Here is a 19,018-nt window from a genome sequence, read left to right as displayed (position 1 = left end):
GTATGCATATCAATCTAATACCTATAACTGAATGGTAACGATGTTTGTTGACATTCTGCGTTAAGAAGCCTATTAATGCTTTTGATCTTGGGGCTGGGATTTTTGTTTTTTCTTTTTGTATTACAAAATGGACATGGTATCTTAAAGTGATGAGTTTTCATTCTTTTGGCGTTTGACACATCTGTATCATAGTTTTCCGGGTTTGAATACTATACCAGAATGTCTTTTCCTTTTTCAGAGTAATATTTTATTTAACCTGATGTATTGAAAACAGTCTCAATATGAAATCTTTTTACTTTTTTAAATTGACAATATTTGTACATGTTTATGAAGTGTAGTATAGTAGTTCAATACATGTATAATATATAATAATTACCACTTATGCATCCTCAAACATTTATCATTTCTGTGTGCTACAAACCTTATTCTAGTTATTTTGAAATAATGAAATGGTAGACCATAGTTATTATACTGTCTATAAAACATCAGTAATTTTTTTTAGCTTCCACAAAGGAATGAAAATGTGATATTTGTCTTTCTGTGCCTTTTTTCACTTAACATGATTTCTACCAGCTCAATCCACATTACTGCTGCAAATGACAGAATTTCTTTTAAGGGGCTGAATAATCTTGTGTGGTGTGGTGTGGTGTGGTGTGGTGTGTATATATGTATATATACTACACTTTCTCATTCAACTGTTTGTAAATACTTTGGTTGATTCCATATCTTAGCTACTGTGAATAGTGCTGTGATAAACTTTGATACAATGGTTTTATTTCCTTTGGATTACCAAGTAGTGGGATTGTTGGATCAAATGATAGATCTTTTTATAGTTCTTTTAAAAATCTCCATACTGTTCCTTGTAGTGGCTGCACTAACTTATAGCTTCACCAGCAGTGTATGAGTTCCTCTTTCTCCATATCCTGACAAGTACTGGTTAATTTTTTTCTTTTTGATAAATTCATCTCCTATTCTGAGTGGGAGGAGATGAATGCTCGTTGTGGTTTGAATTTTCCTTTCTGTGATGATTAGTAATAGTGAGCATTTTTCATTACAAATGTAGAACTCCCTTAAGCATTTTTGTTAGGCTGGCCTAGTAATAGTAAGCTTCAGTTTTTTTATAGGATAGCTTTGCTGGGTATAGTATTCTTGGTTGACAAGTTTTGTGTTTTGGTTTAATTTTTTTGTATTTTGTTTTTGTTTTCCTTCAGAATTTGAATCTAGCATCCCATTCTCTTTTGGCCTGTAGAATTTTTGCTGAGAAGTCTGTTAGTCTAACTGGAATTCCTTTGTATGTGGCTAGGTGCTTTTTTCTTGCTATTTTTTAGAATTCTTTTCAACTTTTGACACTTTGCATATAGTAAGCTTTGGAGGTCTTTTTTGGTTGTATCTAATTGAAGTCCTTTGAGCTTCCTTGATCTGGATATTTGTGTCTCATTCAAGACTTTGGGAGCTTTTGGCTATTATTTTCCCTCTGTTTTCTTTGTGGAATCCCCATAGTACAGATACTTGTTCACTTAAGAGTTTCTCATAAGTCTCATAGGTTTTATTTTTTTTTTTAATCTGTATGAGTTATTTCAAAATATCTGTCTTGCTTTTCTCCCTCTTAAAGTAGCCTGTTTACATTTTTCTGTTGTATTTTTCAGTCTCACTGAATTTTTTAGCTTCTGGATCTCTTGTTTTTTTATGACTTCTATTAAATGTTCACTTCCTAAGTTGGTTTACTCATTTCACTGAATTGTCTATCTGTATTGTCTTGTATCTGAGTTTTCTTAGCCATCGCTTTGAATTCATTCTCAAGCATTTCATAGATTTTCTTTATGTTAGGTTGTTTCTGGAGAATTACTGTATTTCTTTGGAAATACATCATGTTTTCTTGCTTTTTATTTTTCTTGTATCCCTAGTTTGGTGTTTGCACCTTTAGTGTAACAGTTGCCACTTTCACTTTTTGGAGAGTAGCTTTTGTAGGCAGACTTGTGCATAGATAGGCGTAGGGCGTCCTTTTCGTCGGTACTTCGGCGTGGGTACTCAGTGAAGACACAGGACAGTCTCCACGTGACTTTCTCGGCTGTATTCAGTGTCGGTGGTGTCTGCACCCCGTGTGTGTGTGGAGGTTAGTGGGCTCTCAGAGGTGCCTATCACAGGCCCCTCTAAGTCAGGCATGAGGCAGTGTGGCGTCTAGCAGTGGCAGCTGCAGTGCCGGGGCGTGGACGGTGGAACGTGCATCCTCAGCCCTGCAAACTGAATGTCCTGGCACCAGAGCTCCTGCAGTGCGGGCTGCTTACTGGTCCCCAAGGCGGAGTGACATCTAGCTGTGCCTCTGTTCTTAGGTGGCACCGTGCCTCACAGCTTGGGCTCTGGAAGTTGGTGAAGGAGCCTGACCTGAGTTCCTTCTCTGGAGCATTCTTTAACTGAATTGAGTTTTGAGGACTAAATGTAATTGAACTATTTTCCTTTTTTTAACTGATTAACTTCCGTTGAGAAATAGTGCCACAAGAGCAATGTTAGAGTTATCTTTAGGAATATTTAACTGCAAATTGAGTGGGTGGTATTTTGTTTTTCTGAAATTCAACCTTGTCTTTGTACTTTCCAGGTTGGAAGATTTGATTGTTCCTCTGCTCCAGGCGTCTGTAGGGATCTCTATGTTTTCCAGCCCTGTCTAGCAGTATTTAAAGGCCAAGGAACCAAAGAATATGAAATCCATCATGGTAAAAATGGGAAAAATAAGTCCATCTTCATTTTCAAATAGAAATTTTCTCATTATGTTTGTTAGCTTGTTTTGTGTGTTAATAGTTTTTGTTTTCATTTATTAGTAACTAGAAAACTGCTCAGGGTAGATTTTTAAATCCAAAAGTATCTGACTCTAAAAGATAGGCTTACTCCTGCTATGAAAGTCTTAAAAGTACCAGTAATAACTAAACTTTGATAGTGGAGATATATTTGTTTCCCAAATATTTCTCAGACTCCCCTCTTCTGTGTTTGCTGCCTTGTTTTGAGCCCATCATCTCTTAGATCTGCTGTAATAACGCCTTCCTTTGGGGCTTCTCGTCTTCTAGTCTTTTTACAATTGAATCCTTGTCATGTCTTCAGAGCTTGAACTCAGAACATCATTTTCATTCACCTTTCTTCTTTGACTCCAATTCTTTTAGAATAATGTTTAGATTCCCTAGCACAGCAGTAGTGACGGCCTCAGTGTATCTGTCCCCTGCATTTAGCATGGTGCCTGGCAGGTAGAACGCAGGAAGTACTTGTTAAGCGAATGAGGGACTTTCACAGTCTCCCTCTACCAGCTTTCCCAGCCTCATCTTCCACCTCCACCTCTCCAGATAATCTTACCTCCACTGCTTTTGAATGCTTGAAAATGCCTTGTTCTTTCACTCTTTTATCCTCTCACATGAGTTTTCCTCCTGCATTGTAATCATTCCTCCTGCATTGTAATCATTCCTCTCAGGCCTCAAAATATTCAGCAAACTCCAAATAACCTTCAGAACTTAAAGCAGCTTCTTCCATGGAAAATATACACAGAGTCCCCAGGCACATTCTTTCATGTGCTATTACTAATTTTATACCCTGGTATTGTGTTCAGATTTAAATAGGTACAGTATGGAAAACAGGAGAAAAAAATCTATACTTTTTCTCCCTGCCTTAAAGAACATTATAGAGTAGAAGAGAAAACAGACAAGTAAATAAACAAATTTTCAAAATATCTGTCCGCAGCAGTGAGTAGGTATCAGTTGGTGAATAGTAAATTACCCCGTGACTTAGCAGCCTAAAACAACACATACTTGTGAACACAAGGATTTCGGAGGTCAAGAATCTGAGAACAGGTTAGCTGCATGGCTCTCCATTCGGGTCATCTCATGATGCAGAGTAGATGAGGGCTCTGGCCATCTGAAAGCTGAACTGCAGCTGCTGGATCTGGGTTCACAGAATACCTAAGCCGGTGCGGCACCTCATGTGGTCGGAAGCGGAGATGTTTGTGAAGCAGTTGAAGAAACAGCTAAAGAAAAAAGCAGGACAGCACAATACTGTCTATCTCCATATAGTTGTGAAATGTGTTTCTTCTGCTGGGCTGTGAACTAAAGAGAACTTCATTTTCATTTTTACTATTTAAAACAGGCCTGACAGATACTTAATTTTGACTGCTGAATAAATGAATCAAAGGGCACTTGAGAAAATAAATTGTGCTCTGGTTGAAAAAGATATTATTTGCCAACAAGAATATTTTTTAGGCAGTGGTAAATTATTAGAGGCATTTAAGCAAGTAAACAGTACGATAAGATTGATACTTTTAGGTGGATTCCGCTAGTGGTGTAGAAAATGGATTAATTAGGGAGAGCTGGGGATAGAAATGCCAGCATGGCTATTGCAGTAGGCCAGGGTGAGTTCAGGCAGTGGCAGCAGAGTTGGAGACCTGGTAAGAGATTGACTGAAAGGAGTTTGTGTTGTGTGTATCTTTTGGAGGCAAGGTCTCACTATGCAGTGCATGCTGGTCTTGAACTCGCTTTATAGCCCAGGCTGGCCTCAAAACTCACAACGATCCTCGTGCCTCAGCCTCCTGAGTGCTGGGATTACAGGCGTGTGCCACCACGCCTGGCTGAATGGAGTTATGATACAAGAGCAGACAAGCAAGGCAAGGATCACTCGGGGGGATCTTATTTAGGCACCTGATTGATGGGGTTATGTCGTTGCCAAGCAGGAGAAGTGAGAAAAGGAGCAAGTTTGGGGGAAAATAACTTGGCCTCAGTTTAGGTCTTGTCTTTGCAAAGTTCGTACACTATTCAGGTACAGTTTCCCACTGTTCATTTGCTAATAAGTTGAAGCTGGTAGAGCAGTTAGGCCATAGTAACAGCATGAAGAATTCTAAGTCATTATAGCGAAGAGATTGTTCTACCTCTGATATTGGAGCATTTCACAGAGATCTTAATGTTTTGATGAGGCCAAGATACACAAGAGTGTTCAAGAAAAGGGTACTGCTGGTAGCAAAACCATCTACAAATAAAGAATGCAAAAACACCAAAATTATAGCAAAATCAATTTGTTTATAAGTTCATCTTATAGTTTGAGTACAAGAACTTTTAAATGTTTCTATGTAAATACAGATTATGGACTTTAATCTTGCTTTTACTTAATTTCACAGGAAAGAAGATTTTATATGATATACTTGCCTTTGCCAAAGAAAGTGTTAATTCCCATGTTACCACACTTGGACCTCAAAATTTTCCATCCAGTGACAAAGAACCATGGCTGGTTGATTTTTTTGCCCCTGTAAGTTATTTTTATCTGTCAGATTTTAATACTATACTGTGTTTTCTCTTGTCATGGCAGAAAGAAGTTTGTAAATGATGTTGAGCCACTATTAGATAAACTCCCAAGTGAGCACTGAGATGAGTAGCCCTGCAGAGAGTTAGGTAGACCAGAAGGTAGACCAGGAAGCACAGTTGTCTTACTGAGCAGGTTACTACAGAAGTGATGGGAATATTTCCTTAAGTTGGCTCGTTGCTTATGAATGCTCTTTTGTGTTTTAGTGGTGTCCACCCTGCCAGGCTTTACTGCCAGAGTTACGGAAGGCATCCACACTCCTTTATGGTCAGCTGAGATTTGGTACCCTAGACTGCACAGTCCACGAAGGGCTCTGTAACATGGTAAGGCAAAGTATAGCAAATAGACTTGAGTTAATATTTGTGTAAAATAGAAACTTTTAAGCATCTTAATATTAAAGCAAGGCAGATACTGCTTGGCTGTCTAGGTAATACCTTAAGTAAATGGAGAAATCAGGTGAGTAGTTCATGTTTATTTATCTTACCTTTTGGGCAGTCTATAATTGTCTTTAGTTTTCCTTACAGTTGTCTTCTAAGTATAAAGTTAACAGAAAAACAGTGATCAAACATTTTGAAACCTTTGTTTACATGAAAATATTTTCATAGGCAAACAAATACTTTCTAGTCCTCAGCTCCAATGTTACACTTTGATGAAGATCTATAATACTGCTTCTAAATACTATTGGCATTAACCAAAAATCAGTCCTGAAGTGATGAGAACTGCAGTGACAGAGGTGCAAGCTCGCTGGCACCATGGGCTTGCAGTCTGGATCTCAGCATGTGTGGGCAGGGAGAGAACGTCACAGTCTGCCTGGAGCTAGTTGTTGTTGAATACAGGGGAGAGATGTGTAGGTACTTGGCCAGATTATACTCTTTTATTTTCAACATGCAGGAAATGTTATTAAAATAAGTTTTTTAAAAAGAAAACAGCCTTTGGTTTCTAATGTTCTGTAGGTGTCTTTGAAAAATAAATGCCAACCAAAGATGAAAAATTGTGATAAACAATAATTATCTCATTTGAATTCCTTTACATTTTCTACCTTTTATCTCAGATCATTAAGTAGCACTAATACAATAAGTATAAGGGTGTAAAATAGGGGATCAGATTCACTGCTTATTGATTAGTTGCTACTCACTGATTGGTTCACCTTGACCAAGTCACTTGGCTTCTCCGTAATTGTTTTCTCATCTGTGAAGTAGGTTTTGTAATTTTAACTCATGGACAAAATTGTGAGAAATAAACGAGAAACAGTAAGGTTAGTATTTGACACATTGTAAACACTTAATAAATTTTACTTACTATTTTATTAATCTAATGAATTATTTGAATTTGCACATTTTTTCGGAACTCTGTTGTTGCATTTTTTTTCTAAAATTATTTATGACTCCTCAAAGGTTGCAGTTTGCTAATTTGTGCTTATCCTCTTAAGAGTATAAAGTTCAGCCATAGAAAATCTTTATAACTTCATAAAAAATAAAAACTTCAGAAATATACTGTACATCTTGGGCCAATACCTATATTAATTCTGCAGTGGAAATTAAATATTTTGTACCACAAAGACTCTTTAATGAAGAACAAAACATGGCCACATTCTTAAGGCATAATTCATATTTCTTCAACCTAAAATACAGTCTTATACATATTATTTATTCTATTTTATGCTCTTGCATCATCTACTTTCAGAAAAATTAAGGGTTTGTCTTGTGATTTCAAAAATTATGAAATACAAACCTGTTTTTTATACTTTCTTCGGTTCAGAAAAAGGGGAGCAAGCATGCAATTACTCATGCATTTACCTTCTTTAATACCTTTGATATCTGTGGTTAATGACGTACCTAAAGTAAGGATCAGGTGTGATCGGAACAACTGTGAATCCATTTTCTTGGCTGAATATGTCTATGCTAAAATTTTTAGTCACCAAAAATTTAGCAGTGGGGTTATCAGATCTGATTGTTGTTACTTGGAGAAGCTCCTTATAAAATGGAAAGAAATAGGTATCATATATAACATCTTTGGTGAATCTGTATTCTCCTCCCTCACAGTATAATATTCAGGCTTATCCAACGACGGTGGTATTCAACCAGTCCAGTATTCATGAGTACGAAGGCCATCACTCTGCTGAACAGATCTTGGAGTTCATAGAGGTATTTTCCTGTGAACAGAAACATGTGACTAGAAACCCTTCTGTTTATATGTATACCTTCAATGACTGTTTCATGCCAACATGTTATTTCCTGAAAAGGAAAAATCTAAAATTTCAAGTCTGTGTAACCTAGTATATTGCCTTGTACCAAGGGACACAACTATTGAATAGATGTAATTCTGTTTATACCTCCAGTTTTGCCGCTTCCTGCCCTGCGCACACAGCAACAAGCCCATCAGTCTCTGCCACACCTGCTGTAGTTAGCTCAGGAGGGCCGGGGCCACAGCAGCAGTCCCAGGCCTCCTAGGAAAGATGGGAAACTCGCTTAACACTGCCCTTTCCTCTCCATTTTACTCAGTCCTGTGCGCCTGTCCCTCCTTCTCTGAGGCAGTGTTTGATTGTTTTTTGCTTTCCCAGTGACATTCGCCTCCCTTTAGTCACCTGCGTATCATTAGCTGAGGCTTCATTACAGCAGCACTTGGAACCGTGGTCTCTAGAGAGGTTGTGCAGTAGCTCCAGTCGGAATCTCAAAAAGAAAATAAAAAGAGACAGTAGCCGTTCTGTTCCATGAGTAATTAAGGGTCATTTCCAAACCAGTCATTCTTGGACAGAGAGCAGAACTCTGACCTGTGCGAACAGCTGAGCAGCTCTGAGAACTCTTTTATTGTCTACTCCTAATCTTAATAAAAGCCTCTCTAGCCAGCCTACGTTGGTTTCAGTGATAGACCCAAGGGCGAAATCCAAAGAGAAAATTGGTGACTTTCATTTTTGTTGTTGTTTTCGTAAGGCAGGGTTTCTCTGTGTAGTTTTGGCTGGCCTCGAACTCGTGGCCGTCCTCCTGCCTCGCCCGCCAACTGCTGCGATTACCGGCATGCACCACCACGCCCAGCTACAATTTTCATTTTTTGAAACAGTTCACAAGATTTCCTTTAAATATGTTCAAGCATCTTTTCATTTCTGTAAAGCAGGACCTTCCCAGGACTCTGTGAACAACTCTTTTTGTATCTACTAACAGTCATTTGTTCTCTTTAGGATCTTAGAAACCCTTCGGTGGTCTCTCTTACACCCACCACGTTCAGCGAACTGGTTAAACAGAGAAAGCACGACGAGGTCTGGATGGTTGATTTCTATTCCCCGTGGTGTCACCCCTGTCAAGTCCTGATGCCAGAATGGAAAAGAATGGCTCGGGTACGGTGAAACCACGTCTTTTCAGTCCTGACCACTCACTAAGGAAGGTTTATTTCACAGACTTGTTTGTGAAACTGAGATTAACGAACTCAGATAATTACTTAACAACAGCCCTGAGTACGACTCTACCTCATTAAGACTCTACCTCGGTTTCCATCAGCTTGACTGTGTAGTTTAGCCTTTCTCATGTGCATCAATTTTGACTAAATTGTTACCAACGTCAACCAAAAACCCTTTCATTTTCTATTTAAATTTTTGTGCCACTTTTTCTTCCGAATTTAAATATCACTTCATCGCAGTATTGTGGAACTTTACAAAAAAAGTAGTCTTTACCAGCAAAACAGTTCTATGTAGAAATGTCCTGCAAATAAGCACAGTGGTAGAAATTATGAATGCTTGGAAATTATTTAACTGCCAGAGTAGAAAATGCATGTAATATTCATTTCTAAGATAAAAAGGGAACTTAAGAGTCAGAGTGCTTTCTAGTGTCCTAATGCTTAAAATTGTAACTTTTCACCCTTTTCAATAAAGTTTTGTAATTTGAGTGTGAGTCAAAGGATTACATGTAATCCTTACCCCTACTTTAAGAGTATTTATTTAAACTATCATTGCAAAGAGCTTCATTAGTTTTTGGTTTTTAACAGAGTTCTGGTTTCTGTTTCCCAGGTAATAAATGAAGTATATTTACTCTGCAGTAATTCTGTTATTAATTACAGCATTAGATTTCAGATCCATTAGTATTTTTAAAATTGTGACTTGTTATTTGGGTATGGTCACTGGTAAATAATAACCATTTCACAGTGACCAGTTCTTTATTACAAACATGAAAAGCCCTGGAGGGTATTTCCTTTTAATCACTACCAGTTTCCTCTTTTACAGACATTAAATGGACTGATCAGCGTGGGCAGTGTAGACTGCCAACAGTATCATTCTTTCTGTGAGCAAGAAAATGTTCAGAGATACCCTGAGATAAGATTTTATCCCCAAAAATCAAATAAAGGCTATCAGTATCAGTAAGTATCCTCTCAAATTTGAAGCCATTTATTACAGTGACTTAATTCTAGTTATTCTGACTAAAAGCTAAGCAGATGCTGGGAGCACACCGTCTTTCAGGTAGTGTTAATGAGCGCTGCAGAAGGTAAGGGAGAACTAACAGTGGGACTGGTCAGAAAGTGAGTCTCATCAAGAAGATGGAAGAACGCTGACATCAAATGTCTATCTCCTGTCCCATGCTCTGCCGCAGCAGATCTTCACTCACATTATTCCCACACGTCTTCACATTTACTCTGAGGAAGGAGTTTCAGCCTTTCCTACTACGACAGCGAAGGGCGTTCAGCAGCACTTAGGAAATACTCCAAGGTCACACACCTGCTTAGGGTTAAAGCTGGGCCGAGGGCCTGAGACTGTCCCAGGGCCCGCGCTGTTTCCACACCACCACTTAGTTTTTCAAGCAGAATTCTCAAGTCTAAGGTAGAGTAGGATGAGTGTTATTAATGCAGTAAAAGTGATTTGTGGATTTTAAGAATCAACAGATGATAACTGAGGAAATCATGAAAACCTGCCTTTTTGAGGTAGTTTTTGATATGACAGTCTTTTAAAACTGCATGGGAACTTGACAGACAGTAACAACCTGAATACAAGTTCAGAAACTAGTCTTGGAGATTAAGACTTTTGAAGTTCACCTAAGTCTGCAGGATATGTCCAACAGGCAGCCAGACATTCCAGCTTATCTGGAGCAGAAAAGATACACAAAGACTTGGGCTGAGGGTCTAGTGCCTTCTTAACATGTGTGAGGCCCTGGGTTTAGTGCCCAGTGCACACCCAAATGCACGCATGGTTGCCCAGAAAGACCAAATACAAACATGGAGAAAGTATGTTCACAAGCCATGTGACCAGTATTTGAATTAAATATATCTAAGAAGTGATATACCAGGTGAGGTCAGCTAACTTCTTTAACGCTACCTACTGTAAGATTGTTTTCTGAACATACCCAATAATAGAAAATATTACTTACAACTTAATTTTTTTTTTTTTTCAGTAGTTACAATGGTTGGAATAGAGATGCTTATTCCCTAAGAATCTGGGGTCTAGGGTAAGTAATTAAAATATATGTTATCATTATATAAAATGGATTCAAAGCTATTTACCTTCCGTCTGTAGTTAAATTTTCTGTAGTTTAAGTGTCTAGCATTTAAACTACTTATTAGAGGATTGTATTTACCAAGACAGAGGTAAAGTGTTACTACCTTAATACACTTGGAATCATTTTTAACGTGGTCTTGCAGTGTTGCATTTGATGTTTGCTTTGGTTTTGTATAATGAAAAGTTACCTTTATCTCTTGCTACAGATTTTTACCTCAAGTATCCACAGATTTGACACCTCAGACTTTCAGTGAAAAAGTTCTACACGGGAAAAACCACTGGGTGGTAGATTTCTATGCACCTTGGTGTGGACCTTGCCAAAATTTTGCTCCAGAGTTTGAGCTCTTGGCTAGGGTAAGTCCTACCTGTCTGCTCAAATATAAGCTGCAGTGATACATTTATTGTAATAATCAGATAAAATAGTGAATTTAATAATTCTTAATTTAGTCCTGAATTTTTAAAAACCATATTCCATTTGACTTTAACCTTTATAGATTCGCTTTTTAAATAAAAGTCCTAGCTAACATCTTTGTTGATGATATTATCGTCCGCCTAGCAATAAAAGTCAGAAGTATTCTTTTCCCTCCTGTTTCCTTTGCTCGTCATGAACGCTGTCTGCTGCCCTCGGCAGCCACTAGATCCTGCCGCTTCTGCTTCCGAATGCCTTTCGGATCTGTCTCCATCTCCGTGCCAGCCTTTCTTTCAAGCCCTCCTCACCTCTCACTTAGACCTCAACTGCCAGTCTTCGTGCTCAGGGCCGCCCTGGTGATCTTGCTAGATCTACTCATTAACATTTCTTCAGAGGTGCCCGCTGGCCTCAGGTCTCTGATTTGAGTCTCTGCCACTTCAGGCCATTCAGCTTCTTCTCTGTCCCTCACATTCTGGGCACAGGTTTTCTAAACACAAATCTCTATGTGTGTGCTGCTTCCTCTTTAAAATGCCGTCTTTAATCTGGCTATCTGGATTTTTTTCCTCATCTTGCAAAATACAGCTCCATGCCATTGCTTGGGTGACCTCTGCCCTTGTGGTGTAATCAGCGTCACCTTGCCAGCGTACACTCCCCCGTCACTGGGCTTGTACAGAGGTTTCGAGCTTAGGTTCCATGTCTTATCTGTCATTGTATCCCCACTGCCTAAGCGCCTGCTTTTAAAGCTGAACAGAGTACATTTACTCACTAACTGTTTGGTGTTCTACGGTCATGGGAGGCGTATTGATGATGCAGTCAGATGGATAGCTTCCTTGTTTGCCTAAGTCAGTCATCAACAGACACAGCACTGACAGGAGGGGAGAAGTCAGCGCCAGTTCCTCCAGTCCAGGCAGCTTAGCATCCCAACCACAGGAATGAATTTTAGCAGGGGGATTTTTTTTTTAAAACTCCTACAAGCAATAAATGATTATAGTTACTTAGTGGTCCTTCAGATAAGAAGTTACTCACTCCTGCTAAAATTTTTCTGTGCTTTCTTCCTGTCAGGTAATTCTGACAGTATGCTATGCCTTCCTATACTAAGAGCTAACGTAGCTACCAACTTCGTGATGCAAGTGCGTTTTAACTATAGCAGAAAATTACTGCATATGAGAAGAATCATTCATTGAGCAAATCCTACCCATCAAGCAAAGGCATTCTGCTAGGTGCTAGGGCTACAGAGATGAAAATAGTGAAATCTGCTTCCAAACATGACGCTTTTTAACTAGAGGAAAGGTGTAAGGCAAGTAAACGATGCCTTAGGATATTGCAGTAGGATAACTGCAATAATGAAATTACAACAAGGCCAGAACTTGAGCAAAAGAGTGGTCAGGAGTCACACTAGGGAGAGACAGAAGATTCCACAGAAAGTATTTGAGACAAGAATTGCAGCATGACTGCGAGTTTGGCACTTTCTGGAAGGGTTGGCTGGAGCACCCTCCCACAGAGAAGACAGTGTGGTCGACGAGGAGTGCTTGGCAGTTGTGGCAGTCACTTCCCAGTGTTCTTGCTGAGGAAGAAGAGTGTATTTGCTGTTTGAGAGGTGGCAGGGGAAGCTTAAAGGCCCAGAAAAGGCCTGGAAGCAATACTGATTGAATTAGAAGGTTCAAATCTGAGTTTCTAAAATAAATTCTTAAATATATAAAAATTTGAAATATTTTAGATCATACTGTGCTGTAGTTGTCAAAATAGTGTGTCAGAAAATGGCAAAACATTTTTTTCTCCCAGATGGTTAAAGGAAGAGTGAAAGCTGGGAAGGTAGACTGCCAGGCTTTTGGCCAGACCTGCCAGAAAGCCGGGGTCAGAGCCTACCCGACCGTGAAGCTTTACACCTACGACAGGGCGAAGGTGAGTGCGCGCTTTCCTCGGGCTCCTTACCGCGCGGGCCAGGCGCAGGAGGAGATTCGTTTGCACGCTGGTACTTTTTTTCTAGTTCCTTCTGCCGTTGTCATTTTTTGTATTACTGCACATTATTGAAACAAGCTTTTTAATTACATTCACACCAGGCGTGCGTAGAAAGGTTTTCTGTCTTGTGATTGATTGATGGACTCCTCAGTTGCCTTAAAATTTTTTTACTCATCAACATAAACTTGATAAGCTACTAGTAAGTGGTGACTACAAGGTAAATGTTTTCTATGAAGTTCTGTATTTTTTACTTTTTATAGAATAAATAGGTACTTCTTTTTAAGTTTTTCCTTGAAGAGAAAAAAGTTAATACTTTTACAATATTTTCAGCCTTAGTAACTGAGCACTTACCTTATTAGAGATTTAGATTACAACATAAAGTTAGGGTCCTTCGGTTCAATTACTGTTGCTTTTGGGAAATCCTAGCAATGTGCTTTTTCTCCAGTAAATAGTACAGCTCTACACCAAAGGGTCTCAACAAAATGGAGATGACGAGCCCTTTCTGTGGTCCGTGATACACAGACTGTGTCTTCTACCCAGTATAATGGCTAACTCGTGATGGTTGCTAACTTCCCAAGTGAAAAAACAAGACTTCGATAGAACTTTGATATTTGAATGTTTTCTGGTAAAACATTCAAAGTAAATAATTTCTAATGTGTTACACTTTTTGAGGAAGAACGTCAGGTGAAGATCTGATTATTTGTTGACAATTCTAACGTATTTTTAAATAGAGAAATTAGGCCTTGGTGTGGTAGTACACACCTGTAATCCCAGCACTCAGAAGGCTGAGGCACGAGAAACACCGAGAGTTTGAGGCCAGGCCAGGCCAGGCTATATAGTGAGTTTAAGGCCAGCCTGAACTACATAGTGAGACCCTGTCTGAAAAAAAAAACATTAAGTGACCAATTTCAGCAATCTAAGATTGTCACAGATCTAGGTTTCTCACTGAAGTTGTTGGATTTGCTAAGAAGTTACTCCTGTCTTAAGAACAGCCTGAGGCACAAACAGCACAGTACTGGCAGAGTGCCTGAATTGTCCCTCCTCTGGCTCAGGAGCTCTATCTTCCAGTTTTCGGAGCTGAGAAACAGGTGGCACTGGGGTCTTACTCAGGTCAGTGGATACTAGGCAAGTATCAGTATAATGAACGCAGAATTGACCAGGCCACAGAGGGAGCGGTTGGAGAAGAGGGTGTTCCTCTGTGTGCAGAACACAAAGGACAAGTTAGGAGCAGGCGTCCCTGTGCGTGAAGGTGGGTGATCCAGGAGTCCAGACCCTACAGGCCAAAAGCACAGCAAAGACTGGAGTAATTGCAAGTACAAAGCAAGCAGGCTGTGACACACCGTTAAAAAACAGTAATTGTAGCACATGCAGCTTGGGGCAGGCTTCACGCCGGAAGGAAACTGGCAGCTGGAGAGCCAGAACAAGCAGAGTGGGACACGGACCTGCCCCGTGTCTGGGCACCAAGGATGGGTCCTCCCAGCCTCCATTGCTGCAGCTGGGCAGGGTTCTGCCAGGGTACTGCCTCTTAGAGATCCCAGCCTGTGTGGGCAGCTTTGCGTATCCATTTCACATGTGCTCGAGGCTTTTGAAGTGGGTGCTGTTTTTCCCAGGAATTGTTTTACATTCCCATAGTGCGTTTATTTCAGGGATGGCTTAACTGTGCTTTTCCAGCATTTCCTTGAAGAAATTTGAATTTCAAACACTTCAAGTTTTGGAACAAAAGAACTTTAAAGCATATTTAGTCAGGTGGTTACATGGAAATGTCATCATTTACATGCTTAATCAAAACATGACAGGAGTGTTTTTAATTTTAGAGAAGTATTTGGGAAGAGCATGTAAGTGCTAGAGATGCAAAGACAATTGCTGCCTTCATTCAAGGAAAATTGGAAACACTCCAAAATCAAGAAAAGAGAAACAAGGTAAGAACAAAACTTAGAACTGACTGGCAGAGTTATAGAAATGTGTTTTTATTATGCATTACGTGTAGCGTGAGGCTCAGAAAATAGTCAGAATTTTCTACTTTGGGAAATAAAGACAATCAGAGTACAGCCTCTAAACACAGAAATGCTTACCGATACGTGCAAGTAAAACCATTTTACAAAAAACAGTGATGAGGTTCAGTACAGAAGCATCCACACAGATGTGCGCAGCGGCAGCATTCATGATACTAAGAAATGAAAATGCAGCTGTCCGTCCACTTCTGAACAAAACGTGGTGTACCCGTCTGGTACTATGGGGTGTTCTTCAGCCCCAGAAAGGAGTGCGGCGCCGCCCGTGCTACCGTGTTATAGGATGCTATTTGTGTGAAATGTTCAGGACAGACTCATCCATAAAGACAGGAGGTGGATTAGTGGTTGTCGGAGTGAGGTAGAAAAGAGCAGAAATTGGGGCGACCACTGATGTGTAAAAAATTTCTTTTTGCAGTGTGTAAAATGTTCTAAACTTAGATTTTTATGATAGTTGTACAACTCTAAATACATAAAAACTGCTTTCTTCTGCAGGAATTTTATGGTATGTAACATGTAAATTATAAAAAAATAGTCATTTATGGCCATTAAATTTCGTTCAAATGTAAAGAAAGCATTAAGTTATATACTAAATACAGTTCAGGTAACAGGTACTCCTTTTTTCTCAGTATAGTAGAAACTCATATTCATCTCCCTCCTTGGATTTTTAATCAGTTTAATTCTTACTATTCCTCAGAAACCCATTCAGTTGTTTCCTTTTTTAAATAAATCAGTGTCATTCTAGGACATACTGAGACCAGCAAGTCCGTGTACGAATGGGATTTAATGCAGGCATGGTGAAGTCTCTTGGCTTCTCACTGTGTAAGCCAGAAGCCTCTGGAGAGGGCTAAAGCAACGTGGTTTTATGGCAGCACGTTCGAATCCAAGCTGCTGTCACCCAGTTCAGAGCTCAGACCCCAGCAGAGGAAGTTGCTCAGTTTGCTTCCCATTTTATTCAAATCTTAAAAATAGGGAAGGGATAGTTATGAATGTGTGTTTTCCTGATTTACTGAGCAAACATGTTTTTTATTGTTTGGGCTGTATCTTTTCAAATTATTTGCAAGTTTGTGACTATTTCACGTTAAGTATTTGAAAAAAGCAATAGTCCTAAACCCAGAATATCATTAACTGAAATCACGTTAAGGAACATACTAGATACAACTGAGAAAGGATATACAACAGTACATCAGTTCACAGACTTAATTCTTTCCGCAGTTCTAGTTGCAAATTGAATCAAGTTCAGTAGTTAGGTATAATGGTTAGGGAACCATGTTTATATGGGGAAATTTCATTGGTTCTCATCCAATTTGGTTTGTAGCCAGAATTGTGTAACAAAGTAAGTTCATGAACCAAGGTACCCTTGTAAAACATATTTTTTGTTTCTGCTATGGGCAGTTAGAGACTGCAAGATTTCCTTTTCTTTTTCATGTTAGGCAGGTGTTTTATGTGATGATCTACTAAATACAAGAGCCATAAATGTTTCTGAAAAGGCAAAATGTTGATTAGCTTATATTGTACCATACTTTAAACATTGTAAACTGAACGTTTGAATACCTTTATATTACTAATACAGGATGAACTTTGATGATGTTGAAGATGAAGGAAAATTGAAAAGACTCTGAAAAATATCATCAGAAGATGGCTTTTAAGAATGTGAATTACATTCATGGTCGAAGTTAATGGACATTTTTTTGTACTGATAATAACTGCACTGCCTGAAGTCTATACAACATTGATACAATGAGAGGTCTGCGGACTTTTTTGGAAAAGGACAGGTCACAATATTTTAGGTTTTGTGGACTGTATTTGTTTCTTTGTCACTGCTTTATTGTTTTTAATGATGCTTTTTAAAAATATAAAAATCCATTTTTAGCTCAGGGCCATCCAAAAATAGAGTACAAGCCAAATTCAGTCCATAGGCCTCGATGCTGACTCCTGGAAATGTTTTGATGTCTGGCTCTACCATGAGCCTGTAACTTGATTATCAAAAGCACTCAGATATAGTCAAATAAATAAATGCCCTACTTTCATGCTGTTTTGTAGTGAAGAAATTCTCCATTTTGCTTTAAAAGTTGAGGGGTTATCTTTTGCAATTGAGAAATTTTTGTGCAGCTGTAAGTATAAATATCTTACAGACCGCCTTAGCCACCCAGAAAAGCCCGAGGGAGATAAGTTCCCAGTGAGCAAACGGGCCTTTGAATCACCACATAGTAGGTAGAGTTCTGTGTTTTCAAAGTGTGTGTGCATTTCGTTTCTGAAATTACTTTTCTTTTCCCACTGACAGTTCATATTTTTGAGGCATCTTCCTAATATTTACATACTTGCTGTCTGAGTTTTCTATTTATTTACATTGATTTTTCCATAGCTATGGTTTTCCACTCCAGTCTATTCATTATTCAAGTAGGAAAAACAATTGTATAGATTTGTTTTACTGTAGTTCATACTGATACTGTGGTTGTTCCATTCACTAACCTCATGTCAGAGGCTGCCTTTTTCAGATAAATGTTGGCATAACTGAAGTTATTTTTATAAGAAAATGAAGTATATCTATCTAAAATGGGGTCTTTTAGTTTCTGAGTGGTTTTGATTCAAAACATCACAAAATTTCTTTGCATTTCCACAAAACTGTGACTATAACCTCTAGCTGTTCAGTTATACTTCAGTGGATAGAATGCTAAAAATTTCAACTTACCAAGAGGTTAATGAATAAAAACACTTTGCATTTTCCAAACACTGGGAAGAGTTTGGAAGAGTTTTACTTGTTTTTATCACTTTACCCTGCTCCCGGCATTTCCTCCTACAGGTTACTGTATAGCTGGCCTGTGTACCAAGGGTAACAGCCGCATACATGGTCTTTCCCATCTTTTTCTTTATACCGACAACTCCCATGTCTCACATTCTGCTTCATACATGTGCAACAGTTTCCACTTTTAACACCAACTTTTTGAAATACTATTCATGATAAAAAGCCTTCCACTTATTAAACTTCTTAAAATCTATAAATTCTTAAAATGTGGTTGGAGTCTACACAAACCCCCAGGTGGATTGGCTCCAGAGGGCCTGGGAAACGTGCGCGAAGCTTACACTGCGGTTACCTGCAGGCCACGCAGCAAGTGCAGAGCCGTCTGAGCACGGGCCACGTCTCCTGAGTCTGACTCACAGTTCTGTCACAGAACCCCAGGATGAAATCACTACCTACACGCTCCGTTCCAACACGGAGAAGCATTTCAGGCAGTAAGTAATAAGTACTGGTTATGTGCCTGTGGAATCAGTTGTAAAGCTAAAAGAGAGTGCTATATTTTCTATGGACAGTGTATTTACAAAGGCATTAGTTGAATAAAATGCGTAACAGGAGAGCAGCATTTTTAAGTTAAATATTTTATCAATTTTTTTGTAACATTAGTTCATCCTTAATTTGCCCGCAAAACCAAATGTCTTAAATTGGGTACATTCATTACATCATGACTGTTAAGAATAATGCAAAAGTTAAACAAGATGAGTCTTAATTTTCTTAAATGAGATCTGTATAATAAAATTAACCCTGAAGATTAAATCTTTCTGTTAATATTCTACTTTATACATGTACTGAAAGTTTTTAAATACACCCCAGTTCTTCTAGTGAATGTCTGTTTTTAGTAAAAATGATAAAATTTAGGCCAAACCACAAAGCCTAAGTATAAAAATGTGGATTCACTGGCTTGAGTCATGTTTCTACTTACCACTGTTGTGTTCAGTTTCTCTTACTGTCATTCAGTCCCTTTGTGAATAGCAGGGTATTTTTGTGAGATAAAAGAATTATGACCTCTGGGTGTGGTGGCGCATGCCTATAACCCCAGCACTGAGGAGGCT

The 19,018-nt window shown here is 38.9% G+C and overlaps 1 protein-coding gene across 1 annotated transcript in view; it reads left to right on the top strand.

Annotated features, from left to right (window-relative positions):
- Positions 1-18,741, top strand: part of Dnajc10 (DnaJ (Hsp40) homolog, subfamily C, member 10) — a 36,046-nt gene extending 17,305 nt beyond the window's left edge. The window contains exons 12-22 of the mRNA XM_005373345.2: positions 2,594-2,708; positions 5,141-5,268; positions 5,529-5,645; positions 7,365-7,466; positions 8,498-8,653; positions 9,533-9,666; positions 10,692-10,745; positions 11,002-11,149; positions 12,987-13,106; positions 14,978-15,082; positions 16,743-18,741. Coding sequence (XP_005373402.1) covers positions 2,594-2,708; positions 5,141-5,268; positions 5,529-5,645; positions 7,365-7,466; positions 8,498-8,653; positions 9,533-9,666; positions 10,692-10,745; positions 11,002-11,149; positions 12,987-13,106; positions 14,978-15,082; positions 16,743-16,754 — 1,191 coding nt within the window. The 3' untranslated portion in view covers positions 16,755-18,741. The remainder of the gene's footprint in view (positions 1-2,593; positions 2,709-5,140; positions 5,269-5,528; positions 5,646-7,364; positions 7,467-8,497; positions 8,654-9,532; positions 9,667-10,691; positions 10,746-11,001; positions 11,150-12,986; positions 13,107-14,977; positions 15,083-16,742) is intronic.
- The last annotated feature ends 277 nt before the right edge of the window (positions 18,742-19,018 follow it).

This window comes from Chinchilla lanigera, unplaced genomic scaffold, assembly GCF_000276665.1.
Source record: "Chinchilla lanigera isolate Chin_1 unplaced genomic scaffold, ChiLan1.0 scaffold00002, whole genome shotgun sequence".
In the NCBI taxonomy this organism is placed as follows: domain Eukaryota; kingdom Metazoa; phylum Chordata; class Mammalia; order Rodentia; family Chinchillidae; genus Chinchilla; species Chinchilla lanigera.
The sequence above is the reverse complement of the archived record's forward strand: the minus strand, read 5'-3'. Positions and strand labels throughout refer to the sequence as shown.